Source organism: Haliotis rubra, unplaced genomic scaffold, assembly GCF_003918875.1.
Source record: "Haliotis rubra isolate DU_JTF1 unplaced genomic scaffold, ASM391887v1 Scf147, whole genome shotgun sequence".
Taxonomy (NCBI): domain Eukaryota; kingdom Metazoa; phylum Mollusca; class Gastropoda; order Lepetellida; family Haliotidae; genus Haliotis; species Haliotis rubra.
The window spans coordinates 434,691-461,576 of NW_025765414.1; the positions used below are offsets into that span (position 1 = coordinate 434,691).

Below are 26,886 nucleotides of genomic sequence, written 5' to 3' on the forward strand. Positions count from 1 at the left end.
TCAAACGTATGAACAGATGTATGACCTAGTTTCTTTTTAATAAATATTCACTCGTGCCAAAGTCTACCTTGCCCAGTAGTGAATAAAGTTATCCGTTATTATTATGATGCCATATCATGTGACGCTTAGGTGACGCGCTGTCATTTAAACCCGTGGTATTACTTTGTATTTTACAGAGGGTTTCAAACCCGAAAAGATCCAGGTTAGAATTGATCTTCAGTAACCAATGCTTGTCGTAAGAGGCGACTAACGGGATCAGGTGGTCAGGCTCGCTGGCTTGGTTGACACATGTCATCGGTTCCCAAATGCGTAGATCGATGCTCATGATGTTGATCACTAGATTGTCTGGTCCAGACTCGATTATTTACATACCGCCGCTATATAGCTGGAATATTGCTAGGTGCGGCGTAAAACTAAACTCACTCACTGTCATGGAATATAATGCCATTCGTGCGGCGTAATACTAAATCACTCACTGTAATTCAAAACACAAATACCGTATTATTATTCGGTTATTCACCTGAGAAATAACTTTTTCCGAGTTGTTTTCGCCAAGAATGTTTGCTGCGCTTTTGACATTGAAAGGTATGCTATCATGATCATATACCTCACTAACTGCTGAACTAAAAATTTACTTAAACGATATTAAACATTATTAATGACATCAACTAATAACCATAGGATCCTAATTTTTTAACCTTGTGCTTTGAACAAACAGAAAACAACAACAAAGCATTAAAACACACTTTCAATGTCTATACTTTCAATATATAAATTTGTAGCGGTTGGATTAATTAGTAAAATAGAGTTGTTCCCCCTTTTCCTGTAGCGCTAGCATCGTCGTCGCCATAACTTGCACCGGGTAGTGATATCTTAGCAAATTTGGTTTCAACATAGCAGGTCTCCAGCTGTGGCAAGATCACATTTAATAATGTGACTTGTTACGAGTAGACCCTCTCAGGATTCGATTTCTACGAAAAATAAGTGAGTGATAGCCGTGTCAAATGTAAATTGGCGTATGACATTTCATGATGTCGATTGAAAATGTATCAAAATCCTTGAGTCACACTCGGGTTTAGTACGAATATACGAACCCTTTGCTCACTTTTCACATGCTTCGTCGACTTATTTTCAGTTTAGTAGACACACGAGTGCTCTGTAGTACATTTATGACAAAGTTTAAAACCATGCTTTTTTGGTTTTGATGGTTATGTTAACAAGTTTAAATGCCCTGTAGAGCATTATCATTGATCATTAGTCAGGTCACATGGTTAAAATAACCACTAGTACTGATATAGTCAGGGGTTATTAAGGTTGTCAATATAAATCATATTCATATTTCTTTATATTGAAAACATAACAGGGGCGGTGGGGTAGCCTAGTGGTTAAAGTGTTGGCTCGCCACGCTGAAGACCTGGGTTCGAATCCCTACATGGGTACAATGTGTGAAGCCCATTTCTGGTGTTCCCCGCCGTGATGTTGCTGGAATATTGCTAAAGCGGCGTAAAACCAAACACAGTCAGTCAGTGAAAACATAACGTGCTCAAAGTAAGTTAGATGTGATACAGTGTGTAAAATGTACTTTGTATGCTACGGTCAAAGCATGTATAAATATGTTTAACTATTTGTTAAAGATCAAGATGCCATCAAGTCCGTCCACTTGCTCTCATGTGAGAGGGATTGGTGACATTCACTGGGAAGAGTTGAGAGCCAAACAGAAAGCAAAACATGTAAGTTGCGTGTTATATTTTCATGGTGTCAATTTAGCAAATTAGCATACTACAAGGCTTGTGTTTTTTATTTACCAACAGGGTTAGAAATTACTTTGTATTAGTGTAAACATTGCACTGTGAAAAGGTGAAGCTCATGAATGTAATGGCTTCGTTACAGTTTGTTCCATGTGCCTGAAAATGCTGAAGGGCTGTGATAAACATGAACACACTAAATGAACAGTACAAGGAATTAAAATCCAAATTAGAACCCAAACTAGGGGGCAAACAGTCAAAACTTTAACTGTTTATTATATAATAATGGAAAAAAAACACAATATATTCTTATAGTTGGAACAACATGCACAAAAATGAAACATACAACTTTATGGATGACATCTTCTTGTTTGTTGCATAGAGTGACGTTTTGATGTAGACTTGTTGCATGATAGCGATGTAAGAATCTACATCGAAATGTTGCTCTTTGTAATAGACAAGAAGTTGTCATCACCATCTTCTAGAATGCTGATCAAACAATTAGCATGCACAAAAGGCGCACCTGGATATCTCAATGGGCGCCCTGTGGCTCATTTGTATAAAATACTCCTATCCTCATGTTTATTGTACAGATCATGTGATAATAATGGTTAACAGGGTAAAGAGTGTGTTTAGTTGAACAGTATTTTGGTTATTACAGCTTGATGTGAAAGGAGAGCCCAAAGTGGCGTAAGCCTAAGCATTTACCACTTTGTCAAAATCCATATTGAGTCAAATTCTTAACAAACAGGGATTCAAATCCTATAATTCAGATCCTATTATCCTGACATGTATAAGGGATGCAACTCTTCATGGTTAAACCATGTTATATATTGGCGCATTTAGGCCTTTTGAGGCCCAAGGTCGCCCTAAAGCCTTACCTACTTACCATGTTATACAAGTTACAACTATGCCACTCGTACACAGCAACTGGTTGAAGACACTCATCAGTCATATAAAATCAGGGAGAATGCTTCAATAAGTGGTGCACTTGTGCCCAATCCCTTTGTCTTTTTGGGCAATAAATTATGTTTAAAACAAGATAAATATTTTTGTTTTGTGATTTAAAAGGGCTTGGAAGATGCTGCATTTCATATTTCAGACTCTTTAGAGACATAACCTAACTACACTTTTATCCCTTTTATGATTGTATCCCTACCATGTCTACCGTTACTATGGTCTTAATCATGTTAATGACTGATTTGCTATACCAACAAACCAGACCAATGAAATTATAAAGTAAAAATTAAACTAAATATGCTTGTCAATCTCTTCTATCGTTTGACATCGCTAACAGTAACAGCGAATTAATGACTCATTGATTTTGGCAGTATGTCTTGGCCTGGCCAAGTTATAAATACAGAGTTGTTCGTCACACAGTAACAGTGAATTATTACCTTCTTACATGTCTCAACCATGTTCACCGACTTATTTTTCAGGATCAAGAGTGTCACTCTTGTAGTGTGAAAGGCTCGAACTTGTGGCTGTGTATCATTGGACAATGTCAGTATGTCGGATGTGGGGAGCTCGTCAAGGATCACAGCTCACTCCATTCCTCAGTATGTCAAAATGTTTCTTTTTTGAAGATTGATAGAAGCATTCCTTTTGATCAGACTATCATCAGATAGTCACTCTTACACATAATGAGGAACCTGTCTTGTGTATATGTTACTACCTCCACTATAGTCTGTTTGCAGTGAAACGTACCAGTGAATTTCACTTTAAACGAAAATATAAATGGAATAAAGTGAAATTAAGATTGCAAATCCCCATAATTCTAACTTGCCAATTGAAAATTTAAATCTTAGATTTTTATTCAGGAAAAAAGTTGTTTAACAAACGATCATAGTTTCAAATCGCTTATATTGGTTTGTATTACAAGGGGGTAAGCGCAGTAGTTGGAACAGTAAAACATATGCACGTGCGGTACGTGATAAGCGTTAACTTAGACCAACCCTACTTGATCTCGGTTTCATTTAATGCGCATACCCCCTTGTAATACAAACCAATAATACCGATTTGAAACTATGATCGGTTGTTAAACAACTTTTATCCTAAGTTGAATAAAATTCTGAGATTTATATTTTCAAATGGCAAGGTAAAATTATGAGGATTTGCAATCTTAATTTCACTTTATTTGATCTACTTTTTTGTTTAAAGTGAAATTCATCGGTACGTTTTCATCGCAAACAGACTATAGACATAACTTGAATGATAAAAAATGAAGTCTTAAAAGATTTAGTATGTTTAAGAGTCCCTAGATTTAGATATGAAGGAGCTATCAAAGACCCTATCCTTCTTCTTTACTTTCCAAGTGTATATTACATATTTCTCTAAGCACAGTCTCTAGAGCATAACCAACTTCACAACTTCAAGCATATGAGACCCATGAAGATCTGGGATGGAACTGGTCTTCAGCAACCCATGCTTGTCATAAGAGGCGACTTATGGGATCAAATGGTCGGGTAGTCAGGCTCGCTAACTTGGTTAACACATGTCATCGTAGCCCAGTTGCGTATATGGATGCTCATGCTGTTGATCACTGGATTGCCTGGTCCAGATTTGATTATTTACAGACCGTCACCATTTATCTGGAAATTTGAATATATCTGAGTGCAGCGTTAAACAAAAATCAATCAAGCAAGTATGTGAGCCCATCCAGGCATGCCATTGTATTTTGCAGGATGAATGCTTCCTTAAATTTAATACAGTATTTATGTAATTTTTGAAGCAGCATTACTAAGTTAATACCTTAATTACTAAATCAGTAACTAATAAATTCCAGTTTACATCTATCAAAATAGCCTCTTAACATGGTTGATTGCAGTTCTCTTAAGATTATTTCTATGTGTACATGTATCATATTTTAGGTGGAATATCCTTTTAATCAGTATATCAGTATGTATTTCATGATGCTTTAGGAGGCGGTGGGGTAGCCCAGTGGTTTAAGCGTTCGCTCGTCATGCCGAAGATCTGGGTTCGATTCTCCACATGGGTACAATGTGTGAAGCCCATTTTCTGGTGTCCCCTGTCGTGATATTGCTGGAATATTGCTTAAAGCGGCGTAAAACCAAACTCACTCACTCATGATGCTTTAGAGTAATGTATCAGTGCTATAATTATGGATCAGTGACTTCTGTCTCCCCATCCTAACTTATCAGATGCTGTGTCGATGAACAGCATCCACTTCTTCATCATTGTGGGAATTGCTACTATGTACAACATGACATATGTTGCTGTTCCTCATCCTGAAGAACGTGGCAATCTGAAACACACCTGGTGGCACATGGTACATGATTAACCTGAGCGCAAAAGCGGATTTTTGATATGCTATTTCCGATGACATGAAGATGTGTGATCACTGGGGAATTTTGTTTTTATGGGAGCCACGGTTTGACCGAAACCGCAGTATCACGAAGAGGTTTATTACGAGGGATGGCTTGACCTCTAGTACACAAACCGCCATACACAGCATGACAAATATGAGATAGATGTACCCAATGATTCACAACTCTGAGAATAAAGGACTTCCATTTTTCCATTTTCAGGAGACGAGCCACACACTGTCCATCAACCTGACAACGCTTCGTATTTGGTGCAGCTTCTGTGAGTGTGAGGTGTTCCCTGACAACAACAACCCACCTTTTGTGTGAGTAGCTCACTAGCTGTAGCTGTCAAGGTGTAGCCATAGTGGAGAGATGAAATTGGGTTTAACCTCCTAGATTATTGTACTTGTTAAGCTGCTTGCATGCGATAGTTCCTTCTTTCCAGACTTAATCTGTTGTCCCCTTCATGCGAAAGACAGTATGAAATGTGAATCTCTCCTCTACCTTTTTCAAAATGATTGTTTTGTCCCACCACTTGCTGAGTTGTCTCCCTTATGGTCTGCAGGATCCCAGAGAATGCCCAGGCTATGAGTAGCTCGATGAGCTGTGGCAACAGGTCTGACATCTCCAATGACAGCTCACCTCAGAGGAGTGTCTCAGGACTTGATGATTCCGAATCTGACATGGATGATGAAAATGGTAGACCAAGAGGTAATTATATTTCTAGGTCAAGAAAAGTAGAACCTATATAATTCTCAGTTTCCTCAGTCAGTTTACCACCTGGCGTAAAATATTATTCTGATTCATCTTTTCATTTTGATCTGAACTTTGCTCAGGTTGTGAAAGGAAGATGACTGGACCAGACGAGACGATTATGAATGGCGTGATTTTGAATGAGGTTAATGTATTATGATTGCATGTGTTTATGGCTGTTTCAATCAATGTAACATACCTATGTTTCTTGTTTAAAAGGAAATGGTACACACCTGAGACATCCATCACATCAGTTTTCCTCCTTCATCAAGTCGACATGCCCCGACATAACCATGATAAGCAACATGCATTCAAAGTACAGTCAAATCCCAATGAGTCGAATGCCGGTGTCTCGAATATTATGCATAACTCGAAGTACCTGTCGGTCCCGACCATCCCCTATGATAGTTGTCATCATTTGAATACCGGTTACACGAATTTGTCTCATAAATACACACGATGACTCGAGAAGGAAATTTGGTCCCATGAGATTCAAACAACAGCAATCTTGTATACATAAGCCGAAGTCAGTCAATGAGAAGTTGATTGGTGTAGCAAACTGATCCAATTAACAAACCAGCGCGGCTCACACCTATCCGCCATTGACGGGTGAGTTCAAAAGGCAGATTAGTGATTTTATGGAAATCACTGTCTGTGCTAATCAGACTGGAACTGATAAGGTGCCCCTATTAGTGATATGGAAATCATTAGATAAACAAATGCTTAGGCGGAAGAATTAGGACTGGATCATCTTTTTTTCTACCCTCATAGACATACCTATGTCTCGAATATGTCGATAAGTCGAATTTATTACTTGGTCCCCAGCGATTCAACTCATCGGGATTTGACTGTATCTTTAAACATGTTGAATGTATTAGTGAGTGAGTGAGTTTAGTTTAATGCCGCACTGAGCAATATTCCAGCTATATGGCTGCAGTCTGTAAATAATCGCGTCTGAACCAGGCAATCCAGTGATCAACAGCATGAGCATCGATCTACACAATTGGGATACGATGACATGTGTCAACCAAGTCAGCGAGCCTGACCACCCTATCCTGTTAGTCACGTCTTACGAATTGAACATATCTAACCAAATTCATTTACTATTTTCAGGTTTAACTGGTCTCCAGAATCTGGGCAACACCTGCTATATGAATGCGGCTCTTCAAGCCCTCTCCAACTGGTGAGACAACTCTATCACATCTTGTTTACTGTCTCTTGCAGTAATACAGGTTTTCCAGATTATGTTAATGAGCTATACCATTGATAGGAAATTTATAATGTAGGAAGGCGTTTCCTATTCTCGCGGTACTTATGGATATCGGCTGAAAAAATAACACAAACAATTCTTATCGTATTCATGCTTGTTGTTTTTAAATGAAGGGCCTTCTCCTGTAACATCTACATCTATCAGCTGCCAGATCCATCAGGTGAATTACCACTTGTGAGCCCGGTGATAAACAATGCCATCCGCCATTGACGAAACGAGGCTTCTCCCATTCTCGCGGTATTACCAGGAATTAACGTTATTGAGTGTATGTAAGAGCAATCCTGCCGGAAAGGGCAGGAAAAAGTAATGATATGTCCAAGTTGGTATAAACTCCCCAATATTCGTGACACTGCAAGATTTTGATCACTCACAGACTTGGGCCACTTCCTAGTTACCAGTCGGTGATGTAAAAAACCGCTAATTGTCGTGCATCGTCGATTTCGGCAGAAAACGTGTTTACCGCGAGAATAGGAGACGGACCTATACAGTAAATCTTGACCAGGTTGACCTCGAATTATTATTATTTTTCCTTATCCTGACTCATGTTTATTTGCTTGTCTTCTTCTTCTGGCGAACCTAGTGGAACACTTGTATCTCCCAATTGAAGTTCCCTTCAATAAAAAATCACTCATTAGTACTGACCACGAGTTACCTCCCTTCCACAAGCGCGGGAACGAGGGCGCCACCTGAACACATGTGCCTGACTCTCTCCTTCTTCGCCCATTGAGCAAGACGTGAGAGCACCTGTGTCTCCCTGCACACTATATCCTTTATTTATATTTAGTTTGTTACCTCTTATATTCATCTATAGAGGTGTAACTAGTATCATTATTCAACATGCATTGATAATTATTACGTGTTTCTGTTGCTTGATTCACGGTTAGCCGTGTTTGCTCAACAGTTTCGTTAATAAAAATCTGCACTGTTTGTAAATTACGTTACTCTGCTACCGATCCACATTTAAAATGCCCTAGTTGCATTACTCCATGTTTTATTGTTTCGTTGTAAATTATGTATTAATTTACCAATTTCTGCCTTTGATAAATATTTATGTTCTGTTTTGAGGCCGGAGGCAGATAAATCTCGGAAACAATCTTCAGTCTTGGCTAATAGATCGAGTCAGATATATCCTGAGTTACCTTCGGGGGATAAGCGTGGGGCGCAGTCCGCTATATCTAGAAGTGACCTGCTTCCCAGGGCGTTCCTTCATCACAGTCTAAAACTAGAAGAACTTCCCGCGTCGTCTCAGCGTGGAGGCTCGAGCCCCAGGTCTACAGCCTCGTCAAAGGGATATCCACGAAGACTACTAAAAACTTTGCTTCTGATATTCCAGAATTATGTTTATATGATGATGACATTTAGGTTTATCATTCCAGATGTATGTCATAAGAAGTGACCAGTGCGGCTACCGTCACTTCAAGCGCGATCAACATGCAATCAGAGATGCCTCACGCTGGCCGCCGGAGATTATAACTGAGGGTCCGTCACTATCACAGAGGGACACCCTCAGCGCCAGCGCAGACCATCCCAGGCGACCTGGTCAACCAAATCATGAGGCTGATGGAAGACCGTTCACGGCTTACAGAGGCCTCAGAACCCACGGGCCCCAGAGCCCACCCCATACTAAGTCATACAGGGCCCCAGAGCCCGCCTTGACTTCCGTAGAGACCCTGAGCCCATAGAGCCGCAGCCTCGCGACAACCCTGCCGGAGTGAGCTCTTTGCATAAGGTATCCCAGCGCCTCTCGAGGAGGAGCTAGAGCCTGACCCTTTGCAAGAGGCCCGGCGGAGAAGGAGCACCATCCCTAGCACCTTGTCGTATGCGAAGAGTGTTAGCAAAGCAAAGCACTCATATGTCGGATCGGACACTGACTCCAGACATTAGCGCCAAGGCAGCGAAGGCTAAGTGTTTCTACAAGCGCCTAGGAGGCGTTAGTAGCCCTCGACATTCGAGTAGTCCAGAGCGTCTCTTGAAGCCATCACCGTTCTCGAAGCCCACAGTTTCCGCGAAGGATGTCTTCTTCAAGGTCTACATACACTAGCCAATCGTCAGTCCGTTCTCCTCAGTCCTCACATAGATCTTCTTACAGATCGAGGCTCCGACATCACGACCATATGTCAGAGGAAGGCGATGGTATCATTTAAGATCGAAGGAAGCTTAGCGAGCCCACACCCTGTAGAACACAGAGGTGGATTCGCGAAGCAAGCTCATATATTGATCGGACTCTGACTTCGATACTTCGAAGAAGGTCGCGAAGGCTAAGTGGCTCAAGTTTACTTCACCCAGAAGATCTAGAAGCGTTGCCGAGGATCTTGCCGAAATCCAGTTAGCCGAGGAAGTCTCCTCAAAGGTCTCCATATACTAGCCACTTTCGTCATATATAGCCACTTTCGTCAGTCCGTTCAAGACATCACATGAGTTGTTTATCAACTGTAAGCCATATGCGTCTACAAGCCTCTGCGAAGACAATTGCACAGGCTATTTTCAACACACTGGCGTCGCTGTATTAATTGAAGAGCCCTAATTAGGGATCTTCAAGCCGACTACCTACTACGATCACGATTATCTACATGCGTGACCATTACGCAGATCTGCAGACAATTCAAAGCGAAATTGAACAGCAGTCTTGTTACAGCGAGTAAAACTCATAATCGTCAGCGATTTCCTCAAGTAATATGTACAACAAGTTCAGCTTTAACAGTCTACAAGCTGACAACTTGCAAGGTTATTGAACCTTATATAAGGAAGTCGAGATTATCTTCAAGACTGAAGTTACTTTCCGCGACAGCCTGGAAAATAACCTACCCAGCATTAATATTACAGGCGAGGTATTGGCGCCGGAGGTTTATTGGCGTTTACCATCAACCCTCGAAACACCGTGGTCACTTTCGGGTAACTTCAGAAAGTTACGGTGAAGACCGGCGATTGTTCTAATATCAGCGACGGCACTATATTATACAAGGTTCCTTTCCTGATACACGGTGGCGTCACGCCTTCGGGTACTCTACAGAATCAAAATGCCTTGTTCTGATTGGACCGAGATGGACAGCGCCCTAAGCAGAAGTCGATCATAGTTCACAGTTCAACACTTAGGTTGCAAGTGACAACAATATATCAGTGAACTAGCAAGCCTCCTTACAGTCCAGCTAATCTAAACCCTCATGATTGGGCTGCCTTCTTGAAGTTAGAGACCTCCCCTGTCAAGTAAGGGCGAGGAACCACGCGGCAGTCAGGCGATTTTTACATAAAAGTTCAGCGATGGCAGTCACCCCTGGTTATGCATCTACATCGTCAAGCGCCGCGGCGAATTTACCTCGACGACGGGGATACAAATGGATCCAAATCCATAGCATCTCAGACTACAGTTGAATTCATCATCAAGCTACTAACACAACTGGATGGTTAGTAAACCTACTTAAGTTGACCTTGAACCCGTCGCAAGATCTGCTATTTTTGATTTGTAGCGGTAGCAGAATCGTATAATTGTACGGAGGACCATGGATCAAGATCAACAGTCATTTCCACAAGCCTTACTATCTCCGCTACCACTCACGACAGTGACAGAGTCTGTTGGGGTTCGCGCACTTCAGCTCAGCTCAAGACATGACAGACAGAGGCAGACTACAATTACATCCGTTACAAGTCATCAGCAATTAGCATCTAGATGAATCTCTACCGTTCAATTCATCGGTTCAGGTCAAACATCATCTACTATGATGCACCAAGAGATCGAATGTTTGAATAGGCGTCTCCGTTAATAGAGCTGGAATCGATAACACTTCTCTCGTAGATGTGTCACTATAAGGTTAGGGGAGCCCATCTTGCCAACAGGGCGGCATCAGGGCTATGAGCAATCAAGAGAGCAAATACACATAAATCTGCTAGAGATGCAAGCAGTAATAAGCGCCTTAATACACTGGAGCAACTTACTACAGTATACCCAGTGGATGATTCACACAGTCAATTCGACGGTGGCGTTTTATGTGAACAAACTAAAGCTCAACCAGGTCCCGAACATATCGACTCTGGTTTCAGTTGTTCGATTTAATCAACAATCTCAACATACATGTCAGAGCATATCACATTCCAGGAGCAAAGAATGTGATAGCAGGCGGCTTCTCTCGACCCGCGCATACCATCGCCCGACAGAATGAATGCTCCATACAGAGATATTCACTCAAATTATCAAGGAAATAGGAACTACACTAATAGACCTATTTACCATTCGATTCAACAAACAACTGACAACATTAGGTATCGCCAGTTCCAGACCCACTAGCATTGGCAACAGGCGCACTAAGCATATCGTGGGAAAGTCTCAGCGTGCGGCTTTTCCGCCACCAGCGTTAATCTCACAAGTTTACTCTAAATCAGTCTATAGCAGAGCCTCCATCTGATTTTGGTCACGACCTACTGACCAGCGAGGAAATGGTTTCCAACTCTTATTCAAGAAATCGGACAACCAATACTACATCTTACAGAGTGCTTTCGAATCTGTTAATACATCCGCACACCAAACAAGCGCATACGGAAAGCCAGATATATTCCAACTTCGCATTATGGATTGTATCAAAGTGTGTCTGAATAACAACTTATTCAGCCAGGCGGCAAAGCAGTCTAACTTGCCCTGCATAACTCAACTGGCAACTTATACGATGACAAATGGCACAGTTTTGTCAATTATGCTGCAAAGGAAGGATTTACAGCTAGATATGCTACTCATCCTCAAGTGGCGGACTACTTATCTTATCTACGTCAGACTAAGATTTTATAAGGCTCAGCTTGTCCACCTATCTTGCAGCAATAGCTCTATCATAACTGAGAACGGGCGTCAAGTTAACCTAACCCAGTTACTGCCTGCTACCTCAGAGCTTTCGATTGGAGGATTAAAGCGGAAGTTCAGCTCCAACTTGGGATCTGAATAAAGTGCTCCAACACCTCACAAGTGAGGTTTATGAACAACTTTGATGATATACTTGAACCCCATGATACGATGAATCTATCCGATGGCCAGTAACAGCACTGAAAATATATCTCCACCGAGGCCAAACAGGAGGGAAAATGCAAGAGATTTATTTCCTCTATCAAGCTACGCAGACGGAAGTCTCACGTACTACTATATCTCCTTTTGGATCAGAACTGTCATACTACGTGCCTACAAGACTGTAGGACTATACCCTCCATGAGCTTCTAATCCTCATAATATTAGAACGCTAACATCTACAATTGCTCTACACAAATGCCTTGGGTATAATGGAGGGTTATTTCGGGAGATCCGATATGGTGTTTGCCAACCACTATCTGAGAGATATCACCATCGAGGACGTCTCAGGTATCCACCTATTCGGTCCCATGGTCCTCGCACAACAGTTGACAGTTCCTCGGAGAAGATAAGTCCATCTTACAGAATTTTACTTATCTTATAACAGTACTAAATAGCTACATGCTATATATATTTAGCTTAAGTTAATCATATCTTAAGCTCAGTACTATGGTTACATTATAAATATATTAGCTAACAAACTCTACGGAGTTTTTTGCTATTATATATGGAGCTTAAGTTTATTCATATCTTAAGCTCATTACTATGTTTATATCATATAAGTATATAAGCTAACAAACTCTAAAGAGTTTTTGGCTATCATATACTTAGCTTCAGTTTCATCATATCTTAAGCATTATGGTTACATTATAACATGTATTAGCTAACAAACTCTCACGAGGTTTTGCTATTATATATGTAGCTTAAGTTTATTCATATCTTAAAGCTCAGTACTGTGTTTATATCATATAAGTATATTAGCTAACAAACTCTAAAGAGTTTTTTGCTATCATATACTTAGCTTCAGTTTCATCATATCTTAAGCATTATGGTTACATTATAACATGTATTAGCTAACAAACTCTACAGAGTTTTGCTATTATATATGTAGCTTAAGTTTATTCATATCTTAAAGCTCAGTACTGTGTTTATATCATATAAAGTATATTAGCTAACAAACTCTAAAGAGTTTTTACTATCATATACTTAGCTTAAGTTTCATCATATCTTAAGCATTATGGTTACATTATAAATGTAATAGCTAACAAACTCTACGGAGTTGTTTTGGCTATTTAAGGTTGCTTAAGTTAATTATATCTTAAGCACAGTTCTATAATCATACTATATATATGCCTACAACTCTTAGGAGTTCTACTATTATATATATGTTCAGCTTAAGTTTCAATCCTTGAAGCTCAGTCATATGTTCATTTCATAACATGTATTAGTTAACAAACTCTCAGTAGTTGGTTACTATTATACAGCTTAAAGTATCTTTATACCTTAAGCACAATTCTGTTATAAGCTTATATATATGCATATTGTAAGCTTACTACTTTGGTTCTTATAAAAGTATTCATTATAAACTATCAACAGTTTATACTATCACATTAATAGCTTTAGCTTAATTAATGTTCTATATACTTTTTATTATATTCAGTAAATTGTAATAACCCTTATATGGCAACTGATAAGTTAACAACAGGAATTCAGTTCAGTGCCTTCATGAAGTTCCCTTAGGGTTATTACAATTATCTCAGTTCAAATCACTAATTAGTAAAATCCAAAGTATATATAATCCCACCTCCTATTCCGTGGGATTCTACAAGCAAATAAACATGAGTCAGGATAAGGAAAAATATGAAATTTTTTTAGAGTAAAATTAATATTTTTATACTTATCCTGACTCATGAGGTAAACTTCCTCCGTCCCTCCCCACTTAACACTTTGGATTTCCCTGGAAATTCAGGTGTTGGGCTCAGTATATGAGGAGAGAGTGAGGCACATGGGTTCAGGTGGCGCCCTCGTTCCCGCGCTTGTGGAAGGGAGGTAACTCGTGGTCAGTACTAATGAGTGATTTTTCATTGAAGGGAACTTCAATTGGGAGATACAAGTGTTCCACTAGGTTCGCCAGAAGAAGAAGACAAGCAAATAAACATGAGTCAGGATAAGTATAAAAATATTAATTTTACTCTAAAAATTTCATTTTCCTTATCCTGACTCATGTTTATTATACCTTGTTTCTTATTTGGATGACAATGTTTTAAGAATCCACATGTTTTGTAATGTCAAAGGTCACTTTTGTGACATGACCCCTGGTCAACTTCTGATGTGTATTTGTAGGTAAACATTTTCATCTCACTTTGCCATGGCCCCTTAAAACCATGTGCCTTTCTAGGTGGTTCCTACTGTTTGTGACCAAACAAGGAGCATAATTGACCAGGGGCAGATACAGCTTTTCAATGGTCATTTAATAAATTTTAAGGACAAGCCACCCCCATCCGCCTATGCATGTCAGTCTTTACCAAAATGAGCACACTGTTACACTAGTTCCACCATTTTGTCCACAAGTTATGCCATCATTGCATTGTTTCGAGTTTCTTGTTTGCACCGTCTGTTTGGTTAAGTCTGCCCCTTAACCCTGTTTTTTAATGGTAGGTACCCCAAGATATTTGTTGGTGTCTTTTGATTTTGTAATTCACAAGTTTCTTTACAGGTCTTAAATTTAAAAAAATGATTTAACTTGATTCAGCATCCCGTCCTTGTCATAAGAGGCGACCAGTATGACTCCATTTCCTCATATGCCAATTGGGTCAATGCTCATGATGTCAATCACTGGATTGTCTGGTACAGATTTGATTACTTACAGACTGCCATCATATAGCTGGAATATTGCTGAGTGTGGCATTAAACAACAATTGATGCATAGTTGAGTCTAGTGGGGTAGAATGTACTCTTTCAACATTTCCTATCTCAACTTGCAGTCCACCCCTGACACGCTATTTCCTGGACTGTCCGGGATTTGTCCGGCCAGAGAGGAGCCCCATGCTGTCTCGTGGCTATCACAGACTTGTATCGGAACTCTGGCACAAGAAGAGGTGAGTGTCAAATTTACTCTGGTCTAGTATAGTACTCTTACAGTTTGCACATATTAAGTATGATACTTCCATGTTTACAGGCTGCATTTGAACCAAATGAGTTACCTGCTCTTGGCTGTAGGGGGTCCGGTGGGGCCCTGTAAGGGTGGTCTCACAAGACAAAACGAGTTTTTTGTTTTGTAAATATTCTATTGAAAAATATAGTTACAACTGTCGTGGGATTTAAAATGGACATTTAAATGCTTATATGTACCCCAAGGAGGACTTCTTCAAAGAATTCATAACCTCTACAGGTTTGTATAAATTTAGCTCCTGCACAACACAAGTGTTGCCAGGTTCAAGTAACTGAAGGGACTAATTCTTAACTCTCCTACTAAGAATTTAGACACCTCAATGCCACAGGCCAATCGGAGGGCTTGCTTCAACCACGCCCCCGTTTTGTGCTGACATATCGTCATCCATTTGTGACTAGAACGTGTAGTTGAGGGTCAAAATCGGCTTTCAGTCGACTTGCAAAAGTAACAATAAAGAATTTGTAGGTGTCATGAGTGGTGATGGATAGGCCAATCATCCGCGATTGTGTTTGCATTAAGTTTTGATCAATTGCATGCGATGGTAGCATAGCGATCAGCAAAGCAGGCAGGTGGTGTACACAGAAGTGTCCGGCCTTGTCATGATTTATTGTACTGTGAAGCATTTCGAGCCATGGGTCATCTCACATGGTTTTTATTAATCTTTATTCCTCGCAAAGACATGAGAACCTATGGTCAACGCTGGTAAGAGACTAAAACTTGCAACTCCTCCCATGGGATGTCCTCGGGTGTCATGTTCAAGTGAAATATCTGTTTTTTATGAGATTGATCACTAGGTCAGCCCACCACCCATGTTCAACATATGCTTAGGCTGCTTGTTATCCCCAGCCACGCGTTTAGTACGAAACGAGCGATATAGTATTCGACTCTGTCCGTCCGTCCGTCCGTACGAATTGGAATTTCTTAAGAACTGTTGACTAGATTCTTTTCATATTTGGTATCTAGGTTCATCACAGTATAAGAAAGGTCCCAGTAAGGTTTGGTGACCTTGACCTTCATTTCAAGGTCACAAGGGGACTTTAACGTTTTACTCTTGTCAGCGAGATATCTCAAGAACAGTTCACTACATTTTCCTCATATTCAACATCAAGCTTTATCTGGGGAAGGCGCAGGGCCCAGTCGATTTTTGTGACATTCACATAGTTTTCAAGGTGATGGTGATTTCAGCATTTTAACCTGCATGTTATGCCTGTCAGCGAGATACCTAAGAACCATTTACTGGATTTTCTTCATATTTCACGCCAAGCTTCATTCAGGGAAGGCACAGGGCCCAGTCGATTTTGGTGACCTTCACTTAATTTTCAAGGTCACAGCGACACTTTGAAGATTTCAGTATGTTAACTTGCATGTTAAGATAGTCAGCAAGATATCGCAAAAACCATTCACTTTTTTTAATTATATTTGACACCGAGCACCATCTATTGAAGGTGCAGGGCCAAGTCAGGTTTGGTAGCCTTCACATAATTTTCAAGGTCATTGCGACACTTTGAAGATTTCAGCATGTTAACCTGAATTCACTGGAATTTCTTCATAGACTTTCAAGACTTCCCGTGAATGTTTTTCAATAAGCAATTTCTTTAGTACCATTTTTGCATATTTCATACTCTATGACATTCATGTCAAGGTCAAAGTCAGTCTTGAAAATATTTGTGTGTTTGAACGACTAAAGAGCAAGATATGAGGAAAGGTTGACTGGTCATGTTTTTGTTGACATTTAACTTCATCTTAAACTTTCATTACTTTTTTAAGTTTGATTTGATAGTTTGCTGTGGGGGATTATGTCACCTTAGTGACAATGCTTGTTTCTACTTTCAGACAGGGCTATGTAGTCCCCAGTAGTGTAGTCAGTGGGATGAAACATGTTCATCCTATGTTCAGGGGCTACACACAACAGGTGAGTGTCTTCTGGCCATTGTATCTGCTGGGAGGGGTACTAAGTTCTGCAGATCGCCTCCGTAGTGTAGTGGTTAGAGCATCCGCCCGGAGAGCGGAAGGTCGCGGGTTCGACCCCCGACCGCGTCATACCAAAAGACGTTAAAATATGGTGCTTGTTGGTCCCTGTCTGGCGCTCGGCATTAATGGGTACAACAAGGACTGGTCGGCTCGGAGTCAGTATAACGTGTCTGAGTGAGGTATTCATGCTTCACTGCGGCATGGTATCTCAGTGGGCTAGCACTATAAAACCAGCTTAAGTCTGGGCTAGTACAAGCAGCCGCACATACACATACACACGCACACACGTCGTCATATGAGCGAAATATTCTCAAGCACGACGTTAAATCCAATTTCACCTCACTAAGTTCTGCAGAGTTGTGTCCCTTAGCACGGCAGGATCCTTTGATATGATTAAGAGATTTCTTCAGTATACTAATCTAACTGTACAGTATCACAGAAGGAGTTTGTGTTTTTAAGGACATAGTGTGCTTCCTAGTGAGTTCCTCTCTAACTAATCTAATCTGAGAAATGTACCACCTGCATGTACAGTATGTTCAATTGCAAGAACAACAACGCATGTTTGACAAAGATAAAACTCACTTAAAGAGCAGAGAAAACTCTGAAGGGTCTGAACATTTCTGTAAAAAAACCCTATCTGCAGCCAGAAATAAAAGTAATGGCCTGAATTAAATATTCAACATATTTTATTATTTCAGGATACTCAAGAATTCCTACGCTGCTACATGGATCAACTCCATGAAGAGCTGAAACAGCCAATCATTGAGGACTCCGACAGTGATGACCTCGCAAAAGAAGTCATCGTAAGCCAGGTGGATCTTAACTCGCATGATCGACAGAATTCCATTGATTCCAGCAGTAGCCAATCGGAATGTGAATACGAGACATGTGACTCAGGCCTGAGTAGTGAAAAGAGTTCCGTGGAGCATAGTTTCTCCAGTGATGAGAACAGTGACGTTAACGAACAGACGAAACTCAACCCTCGGTCGAGAGAACGAAGATCGACTGTGAAGTCAGGTTGTTACGATAATGTGGACGATCACGTGGCTAACACAAAGGAAATGAAGGAGACGGCTAACTTGTTGTCGAAACAGAGTCTGGATCATGTCAGTGTTAAACATGGACCATCTGGTGATCATTTGAGGAAAAGTGATTCAACAGAGTTTGTGGATGCAGTGTCGGATTTGGGGTCATCTGCTGTAAGTCAGAGGTCGAAGCTGTCTTTACCGAGCACGACGATAACATCGCAGTCAACAGCAACAGAGACATCGGCACCGATACAGCAAGCACTGCACAAATCAACCAGTACAAAGTCACTGAATAGTGGGAGAGGTAGGTACATGTTTGTTTGTTTGTTCGTTCGTTCGTTCGTTCGTTCGTTCGTTCGTTCGTTCGTTCGTTCGTTCGTTCGTTCGTTCGTTCATGTACATTCATACGTTTGTTGAATCGTGTTCGTTCAAACATTTGTTCAATCATACGTTCTTTCAAAGGTACATACTTCTTGTTTGTTTGTTTCCTTCCTCACAAGGGTTGTTTTTCATTCATTCATGATACTAAATTATTTGTACATACTGTTGCACCAATTAAGGTGTATGGTTTCCATGGTTACATCATGTACATCATCGAAAAATATATCGTTCTCATGAGGCATAAAGATGAATGTGTGTAAACATATACGTCGAATAAAAGTGACTCAGCAGGCTGACATTATATAACTATTAACACATGTTACACCTGTCCTAATCACTGATAATAATCCCTGATATCTTTTGGTAAGAATATGACACAGGTATCATTCAATTTTGGTTCAAAACATGTTATTTGTGATATTCAGAAGTTTGTAGTTTAAGCTGTTTTTTTGTTTCAGTTTCAAAGAAGAATGTTCTCCATCGTAGCGTTATCTCCGACATATTTGATGGCAAGATTCTCAGCTCTGTCATGTGCCTCATGTGTGAGCGGGTAGGCATCAATCGATATCTTTAACCGCATCTTTGTTGCCATAATAAAAATATTAAAAATATTTCTAGGAAGAGTAGTTTTAACTGTTTATGTGTCAAGTGTACTCTTTGGTGAGCAGCCAAGTCAAATGTTTTTCACCACTCTTGTATGTAGCTTCAACAATTTCAACACAAGTCTTTTGTGTTTTGGTGGTACGAGTTGTGAAGAATCCAGGTTAGAATTGGTCTGCAGCAACCTATGCTTGTTGTAAGAGAGGACTAGCTAGATCGAGTGAGGCTTGCTGACTTGGTTGATGCACGTCATCATATCCAGATTGTGCAGATCAATGCTCATGATGTCAGTCACTGGATTGTCTGGTCCAGATTCCATTGTCAATAGCTGGAATATTGCTAAGTGCTGCATTAAACATCAATAAATCAGCCAGTCAAACTAGTGGTACAGTTACCTCCCTTCTCCTTTTTGATGGTGGAGTTACCTCCCTGTCAATTTTCCTCTCCCTGTTCAATAGGTGTCTACAACCAAGGAGACATTCCAAGACTTAAGTCTGCCGATTCCAAGCAAGGATCACCTGCATGTCTTGCATTCTAGCCAGGCTGTGGGGCCAGGGTCAGGGGTCGTCAAGGGCGGGGCATGTGGAGAGGTCAACCAGGGCTGGATCTCAATGATGTTTAATTGGATGAAGAGGTAAAGAGTTGCTCTCATTAATACAGATTTCACCACCTAAATTCTTTCTGTTACTGAACCATTATAGAACAAAAAATGCCCATCCCAAATAATGCTCTCTGATTGACCACTGATGAATCTGTTGCTGGTCTCTACTGACCAGTTTTACAACAAATGTGAAAGGCTTTAATGCTTAATTGTCCATGATACTGAATGTAAGGTTAAAGTTTAGAAATAGATGAAATTAACAGGGTTTTACATGGTGCGCAAATATCAGTCAAGTACGCACGGATGTAGAGAATGGATGCAGTACAAAATTCACTGTGTCCATAGAGACGCACATAAACCCACTACACATCTCTGACTTCTCTAAGTGTTCGGTTGTTTCTTTCATAGCAGTCATGTGCATTATTTTATCCATCAATGCAATATGATCAATGATTCATTCCAGGCTGTAAAGAAATTATCCAAACATACAGTTCTCTATATATCGTTACTTCACAGGACCTTCATATTGCATGCTAGGACCCTTTGATATAAACATTTTGGGTTCCTGTGACCCCAGTGTTTGGGAGTCGAGGTTAAACCCTGCTTAACATGTTGAACAGATTCTGGTTTACGAGCAAACAGAACTCTTTTCTCAATTTGCATGCCTCAGGCCCTTTCAGAAAATTATGGATAAACACAATTTATTACTGGGATAATGTGGTGACATAGGCCTTTACTTGTCCTAAGAATTTAAATTTTTGTCTCATCTTTCTAACAACATGTGAGCCACTGCTCACAAACTCATCAGTCTCAGAAACTTATGAGACATCTCCTAAAGTCATTTTTCGATCAAAAAGTGGAAACACTGCTCACAAACACATCTGTTTGCAGAATTTTAAAATACCTGTCCCAAATGCAACCCATCTGTCGCATATGTGGTCTCTGGTAAAGCCAGTTATAAGATATAAGATAGGTTAAATGTAATGTAAACTTGAAAATACTCTGCTACTGTGTTTCAGCTGGTTCGTGGGTCCGACCATATCTCTCCAGGACTGTTTGGCAGCCTTCTTTTCAGCTGATGAGCTCAAGGGGGACAATATGTACAGCTGTGAGAAGTGCAAGAAGTAGGTGTACTCTGTTAGACCCTCAATATTGAGGCTTTACATTACTTCCTGAAGTGCCCTCTGTCTTCAGGGTCTACTAACATGTTGGTGTGGTTGTGAGGCGGAAACATTGGAGTGACTGTGGACCATTGCTCAATTGAGATCAGTGAAGATCCGGGTTAGAATTGATCTTCAGTAACCCATGCTTGTCGTAAGAGGCGACTAACGGGATCGGGTGGTTAGGCTCGCTGATTTGGTTGATGTTAGTCATCATATCCCAATGCGTAGATCGATACTGATGATGTCAATCACTGGATTGTGTGGTCCAGTCTTGATTATTTACAGACCACCGCCATATAGCTGGAATAATGTGGAGTTAAACAAAAAACAAACAAAAACAAACTAAGTTTGTGCATGCTGGACGTGCATTTGCACATCATGTAAAATCATGATACAACAACCCCTTTGCAACCAGGTATCTTTGGAAATGTAGCTGTTCCTGCAGGACCACTTGACATGGAATAAACCAAGTATGATTGTCATATATTTCTTTGTTTTCAGATTGAGGAATGGTTTGAAGTATTCCAAAGTATTAGAATTACCAGAGGTAACTATGATCTTTATTACTCACTGTACATCCTTTAAAACATGTAAGGAATTTGGTGAAGTAGAAAAAATTGCACTTAATACTGTCTTAGATACTGGAAATAATGAAGACATAGCTGTCCACACCTGAGAGTTCTGATGAGTCCTCTCCCTCTCTCTCTCTCTCTGTCTCTCTCTCTCTCTCTCTCTCTCTCTCCCTCTCTCTCTCTCTCTCTCTCTCTCTCTCTCATTTTAGGTTATTGTCCCCCACCGAAACGCAGAATGGGGGACTATGTATTCAGCGGCGTCCGACCGTCCCGATTCTTGTTAACGCGATATCTCATGAACTGTTGTACCCAATGTCTTCAAATTTGGTGACAGCCTACATTGGGGGATTACGCAGACATCAGTCGATTTGGGTGACCATGACCTTATCTTCAAGGTCACCATGACACTTTGAACGCTTTTAACTCTTGTTAACGCGATATTTCATGGACTGTTGTACCCAATGTCTTGAAATTTGGTGACAGTTTACATTGGGGGATTACGCAGACACCAGTCTATTTTGGTGACCTTGACCAGTTTTTCAAGGTCACCATGACACTTTGCACGCTTTTAACTCTTGTTGGGGCGGTGGGGTAGCCTAGTGGTTAAAGCGTTGGCTCGTCACGCCGAAGACCCGGGTTCGATTCCCCACATGGGCACAATGTGTTAAGCCCATTTCTGGTGTCCCCCGCCGTGATATTGCTGGAATATTGCTAAAAGCGGCGTAAAACTAAACTCAGTCAGTCAGTTTAACTCTTGTTAACGTGATATCTCATGAAATGTTGTACCAAGTTTCTTCAAATTTGGTGACAGCCTACATTGGGGGATTACGCAGACACCAGTCGATTTGGGTGACCTTGACCTTATTTTCAAGGTCACCACGACACTGACCACTTTTCAAACTCTTGTTAACGCGATATCTCATGGACTGTTGTACCCAATGTCTTCAAATTTGGTGACAGTTTACATTGGGGTATTACACAGACACCAGTTTATTTGGGTGACCTTGACCTTATCTTCAAGATCACCACGATACTTTGACCACTTTTTAAAGGCGATATGTCATAAAACATTGCACCCAATGTTTTCAAGTATGTTGACACCCTACATCGGGTGATTATGCAGACACCAGTCATTTCAGGCATCTTGTATGTGACCAAAAATTAAAAAGTAGTAAATATAGATATTCCATTCTTTAGCAGGGGGGGGACATTGCCATATCAGTGGCAAACACTTGTTTAAACATGATTTTTATGTCATTTGGTGCAGGTTTATAACATTTTTCAATAATGCATGAGTTTAGAGAGGTAATGTCTGAGTGCGTGACATTCAGGTAAAATGTGTGAGAGTTGATGACAGGCATGTGAAGTGTACTCTGTCCTATTAATTGATCTACTCAAATTCATAGTGACACCAGTACTCAGATTATTCACAAAGATTATGCACTGTTGTTTATAGATGGCACTGCTTAAACACAAAATTGAAGGATGAGGCATCACTTGCTTGACATAGATTCTGTCAAGACATGACGACATTAGAATCTATGTGACTTGCTTGAAACCACATTAGAATCTATGTCGAAACGTCGCCTATACAGAATAAAGAAGTTGTATATCCATAAAAATAGTCCTCATCCTTCATCTACCCAACTTCTAGAATGCCAATCAAAGAAGTTGAATACAAACTTGTCACTTTCATGGAAACTCTCTAGTTTGTTTGTTACAATAATAATCTTGGCATCAAATTGCACAGGTATTGGTAAACCATGTATTATGAATATCTCTGTGTTATAGGTGGTGTGTATTCACTTGAAGCGTTTCCGCCATGAATTCTACTCCTCTAAGATCTCTACGTATGTCACTTTTCCGTTGGATGGCCTCGACATGAAGCCCTACCTCCACAAAGGTGAGTCCCTCATAGACAGTGTGGAAAATGGTTTAGCTAAATTTTGTTAGCCATTTGGGCTAGCTATGCCTGAAAGTTACTAGTCCAGAAAATAATTCACTAGTCCGAAATTTGAAAGTCAACACGGGTTTCATCATTAAGCTACCAATATGATTAGCATTTTTATCAGGCCATAATATTGCATGATCTAATAGTGTGTTATAGCTTAACAAGTCGGAGAGAGTGTTATATTTATAAAATGACCCCATGAAAATTCATTAGCCAGTCGGGCCAGTGACTGTAGCGATTTTATGGCCCGACTAGATTTTTACTAGTCACGGGCTAGTGGGCCAGTGGCTTTTTCGAACACTGCTCATAGAGGCATATACCACTCAGATAAGGATAAGGACAGATTAACTTAGGTAATAGATACAAATCATCTGGATCTTAACTTCTTTTGAGTTGTACACAGCGCTATATATGTGTCCATCTGGAGCCAGAAACTGCTGTCAGAAAATTATCAGACAGTGAGTGAGTTGGGTTTTACGCTGCTTTTAGCAATATTTCAGCAATATCACGGCAGGGGACACCAGAAATGGGCTTCACACATTGTACCCATGTGGGGAATTGAACCCGGGTCTTCAGCATGGTGAGCGAACGCTTTAACCACCAGGCTACCCCACAACCCTGAGACAGGAATTAGTCAGTCAGGCCAGAATGTTGCTCTTAGACCCTGACAGTGGATGTTTTTAGATTTATTCACTCTCATCATGTGACTGTGACCATTAGTACAATTCATGAGTCTTGGTGTCTTCTTTTCAGTCTAGTAAGCTTGTCTCCCTCATCTGACTTGCTTTATTTAGGGTTTACTACATAGGGAAATTGCATGTATAACAATGTTGCTGTTTATTGTACAGAATATTGCAAGTCTGAGGTGACCAGCTACAACCTCATCTATAGGGTACTACATATTGCATGTTTAACAATGGCTGTTTATTGTACAGATTGCAAGTCTGAAGTGACCAGCTACAACCTGGTGGCCGTCATCTGTCATCATGGAACAGCTGGAGGTCAGTAGCCTGTTATCGGAACTTGATTAAAAATATTGAGAGTGTAAAGCAGTAGATATCTTTAACTTTAGTTGATCAATCAGTACCTTCTGCAGGCAAATGTTTCAAAGACATTATTATGTGAGCTGGACATGTTTGTTTCCTCTGAAGCTGCTTGACGTATTGTTGATGCGCAATATATGTTCATCCCATGAACTTATTTAAAAGGTTCATATTCTATTTTGACTGTCATTTAATATGGCCACAATAACAGCCATGTTGGAAAATCTTGAGGTAGGCATGACAGGGCTGTCACTGTGTCTTAATGGTGCATGAATATTTTTTTTGTCATGACTTACATAGTTGCTGTGTAAAGTACTCCCTAAGTACAGTCAAATCCTGATGAGTCGAATCGCTGGGGACCAAGTAATAAATTTGACTTATCGATGTATTCGAGACATAGGTATGTCTATGAGGGTAGAAAAAAAAGATGATCGAATATTGAACAGTTTTACCCTATTCACAAATAAACCAGATGTCATCCAGGCAGACTTGTTGTGACAGTATGAAGTCAGCAGAGATTTGACGTTCTTAAAACAACGCTGCTTAGCCGATTTCCCTATCACTATCACACGGAAAGGTGTGAGCCGCGCTGGTTTGTTAATTGGATCAGTTTGCTACATCAATCAACTTCTCATTGACTGACTTCGGCTTATGTATACAAGATTGCTGTTGTTTGAATCTCATGGGACCAAATTTCCTTCTCGAGTCATCGTGTGTATTTATGAGACGAATTTGTGTAACCGGAAATCAAATGATATCAACTATAACAGGGAATGGTTGGGACCGACAGGTACCTTCGAGTTATGCATAATATTCAAGACGCTGGCATTCGACTCATTGGGATTTGACTGTAAATTGTTCCTGACCATTCAACCGCTGAGAACAAATGGAACACGGGTAGTTTTAAAATGCCCCTATTATCAAATTTCAAAGAATACAGGACTTTTAGTATTGTGAAAATGGTAGCATCAGAATCATACCTCATGCCTCCTATCACTGATGTATGTTGTCGGACACAGGTGGTCACTACACTGCCTACTGCCTGAACTACGTCAATGAGCAGTGGTATGAGTTTGATGACCAGTACGTGACCGAGGTGGACGTTCAACAGGTGGTCAACTGTGAGGCTTACGTGCTCTTCTACAGGTATGTCGTCAACTGTGAGGCCTGCATGCTTTTCTACTGTTATATGGTAAACTGTGTTGAGTTAACTATTGTAATATGAAAGAATTGGGTGTTATTTAACACCATGAGAGTACCAGGGCTCCAGATAACTTTTTGGGGTGCGAGTGTACTTACACATCATATTGCAAGTAGAGGTGTACTGAGAATTTTGAAGGAGTACTGACATGTCTTTGTGTGAGCGAGTTGGTGATGTGGTTTGTCTGGACGATTCATCGATCACTATTTCCAACCATGTATTTGTATTTGAAGACGTGTGAGAAATAACTGGCGACCGTGTGATGCGCGAAATGTCAGGTCCGTCTGGATATAAATAGGAACAGTGTAGTTTTTAACCAATCGAAAAAATAGTGACGCATATCGTTGCATGGCAACGCAAGGGATTCCTACTGTCGGGGTTTCCTCATGTGTAAAATCGTGTTTCGCAAAAGACACTTGACAAGTATTTATCCGAAATAGATTTCCATTTGCACGATACGCACGGAAATTAAATGTTAGACGTACAAAGGTATTTATGTGCGTACACGATAAGCTTGAAATCTTATATTATGTCGTACTTAATTGATTTTGAGGCGTACATTACGCCTGTACGCCCCTTATCTGTAGCCCTGGAGTACTATATGTAAGTAACCAAATGCAGATATTTGATTTTGGAAGTAGAAAGTGACACCTGCTAATCATTAGTGGCCTTGTATTTGCAGGAAACAGAATGACAAGATGCACAGTCTGAGGCAGGAAGCCATGGAGCTGATGGAGGCAAAAGAGGTAATTACAACCAACTGCCTTATATGGACATAGAGCATACAATATTTATGCAGTAAACACAGGCTTGTCTGTTATGTTATTGTAGACTGGGTTTGAAATTAATATTAGTCAGGTAGTCCAAGCATGACAAGTGGCATTTCACTTTGGTCTAGATTAAGTTGATTCCCTTTCTGTTTTTATTTGCCTCTTACAGCCTGTGTGATCAGTGTTGAAGAAGGTAGCTGTTGGTTTTAGACATTTTTGAATGAACATTTGAAAATTCGGGAAAATTTCTCGATAAGACATTTCAACATGGCAAAGAAACACCTCTAAAGATGTCAGTCACTTCCTTTGAGGGGCAGTGGGGTAGCCCAATGGTTAAAGCATTTGCTTGTTACGCCGAAGACCTGGGTTCGGTTCCCCACATGGGTACAATGTGTGAAGCCCATTTCTGGTGTCCCTGCTGTGATATTGCTGGAATATTGCTAAAAGCGGCGTAAAATCCAACTCGCTCACTCACCCTTCCTTTGATGGAGAATACGGCTCTTCACCAGCAGGGCAT

The 26,886-nt window shown here is 40.4% G+C and overlaps 1 protein-coding gene across 1 annotated transcript in view; it reads left to right on the forward strand.

Annotated features, from left to right (window-relative positions):
* Nucleotides 1–837: 837 nt before the first annotated feature.
* Nucleotides 838–26,886, forward strand: part of LOC124269721 (ubiquitin carboxyl-terminal hydrolase 20-like) — a 30,241-nt gene continuing 4,192 nt past the window's right edge. Inside the window, exons 1-17 of the mRNA XM_046704749.1 lie at nt 838–984; nt 1,635–1,730; nt 3,185–3,304; nt 5,294–5,394; nt 5,637–5,782; nt 6,938–7,007; nt 14,901–15,014; nt 16,922–17,000; nt 17,758–18,391; nt 18,927–19,018; nt 19,527–19,702; nt 20,689–20,793; nt 21,334–21,379; nt 23,196–23,307; nt 24,291–24,356; nt 25,418–25,544; nt 26,282–26,345. Of these exons, the coding sequence (XP_046560705.1) occupies nt 1,641–1,730; nt 3,185–3,304; nt 5,294–5,394; nt 5,637–5,782; nt 6,938–7,007; nt 14,901–15,014; nt 16,922–17,000; nt 17,758–18,391; nt 18,927–19,018; nt 19,527–19,702; nt 20,689–20,793; nt 21,334–21,379; nt 23,196–23,307; nt 24,291–24,356; nt 25,418–25,544; nt 26,282–26,345 (2,142 nt within the window). The 5' untranslated portion in view covers nt 838–984; nt 1,635–1,640. The remainder of the gene's footprint in view (nt 985–1,634; nt 1,731–3,184; nt 3,305–5,293; nt 5,395–5,636; nt 5,783–6,937; nt 7,008–14,900; nt 15,015–16,921; nt 17,001–17,757; nt 18,392–18,926; nt 19,019–19,526; nt 19,703–20,688; nt 20,794–21,333; nt 21,380–23,195; nt 23,308–24,290; nt 24,357–25,417; nt 25,545–26,281; nt 26,346–26,886) is intronic.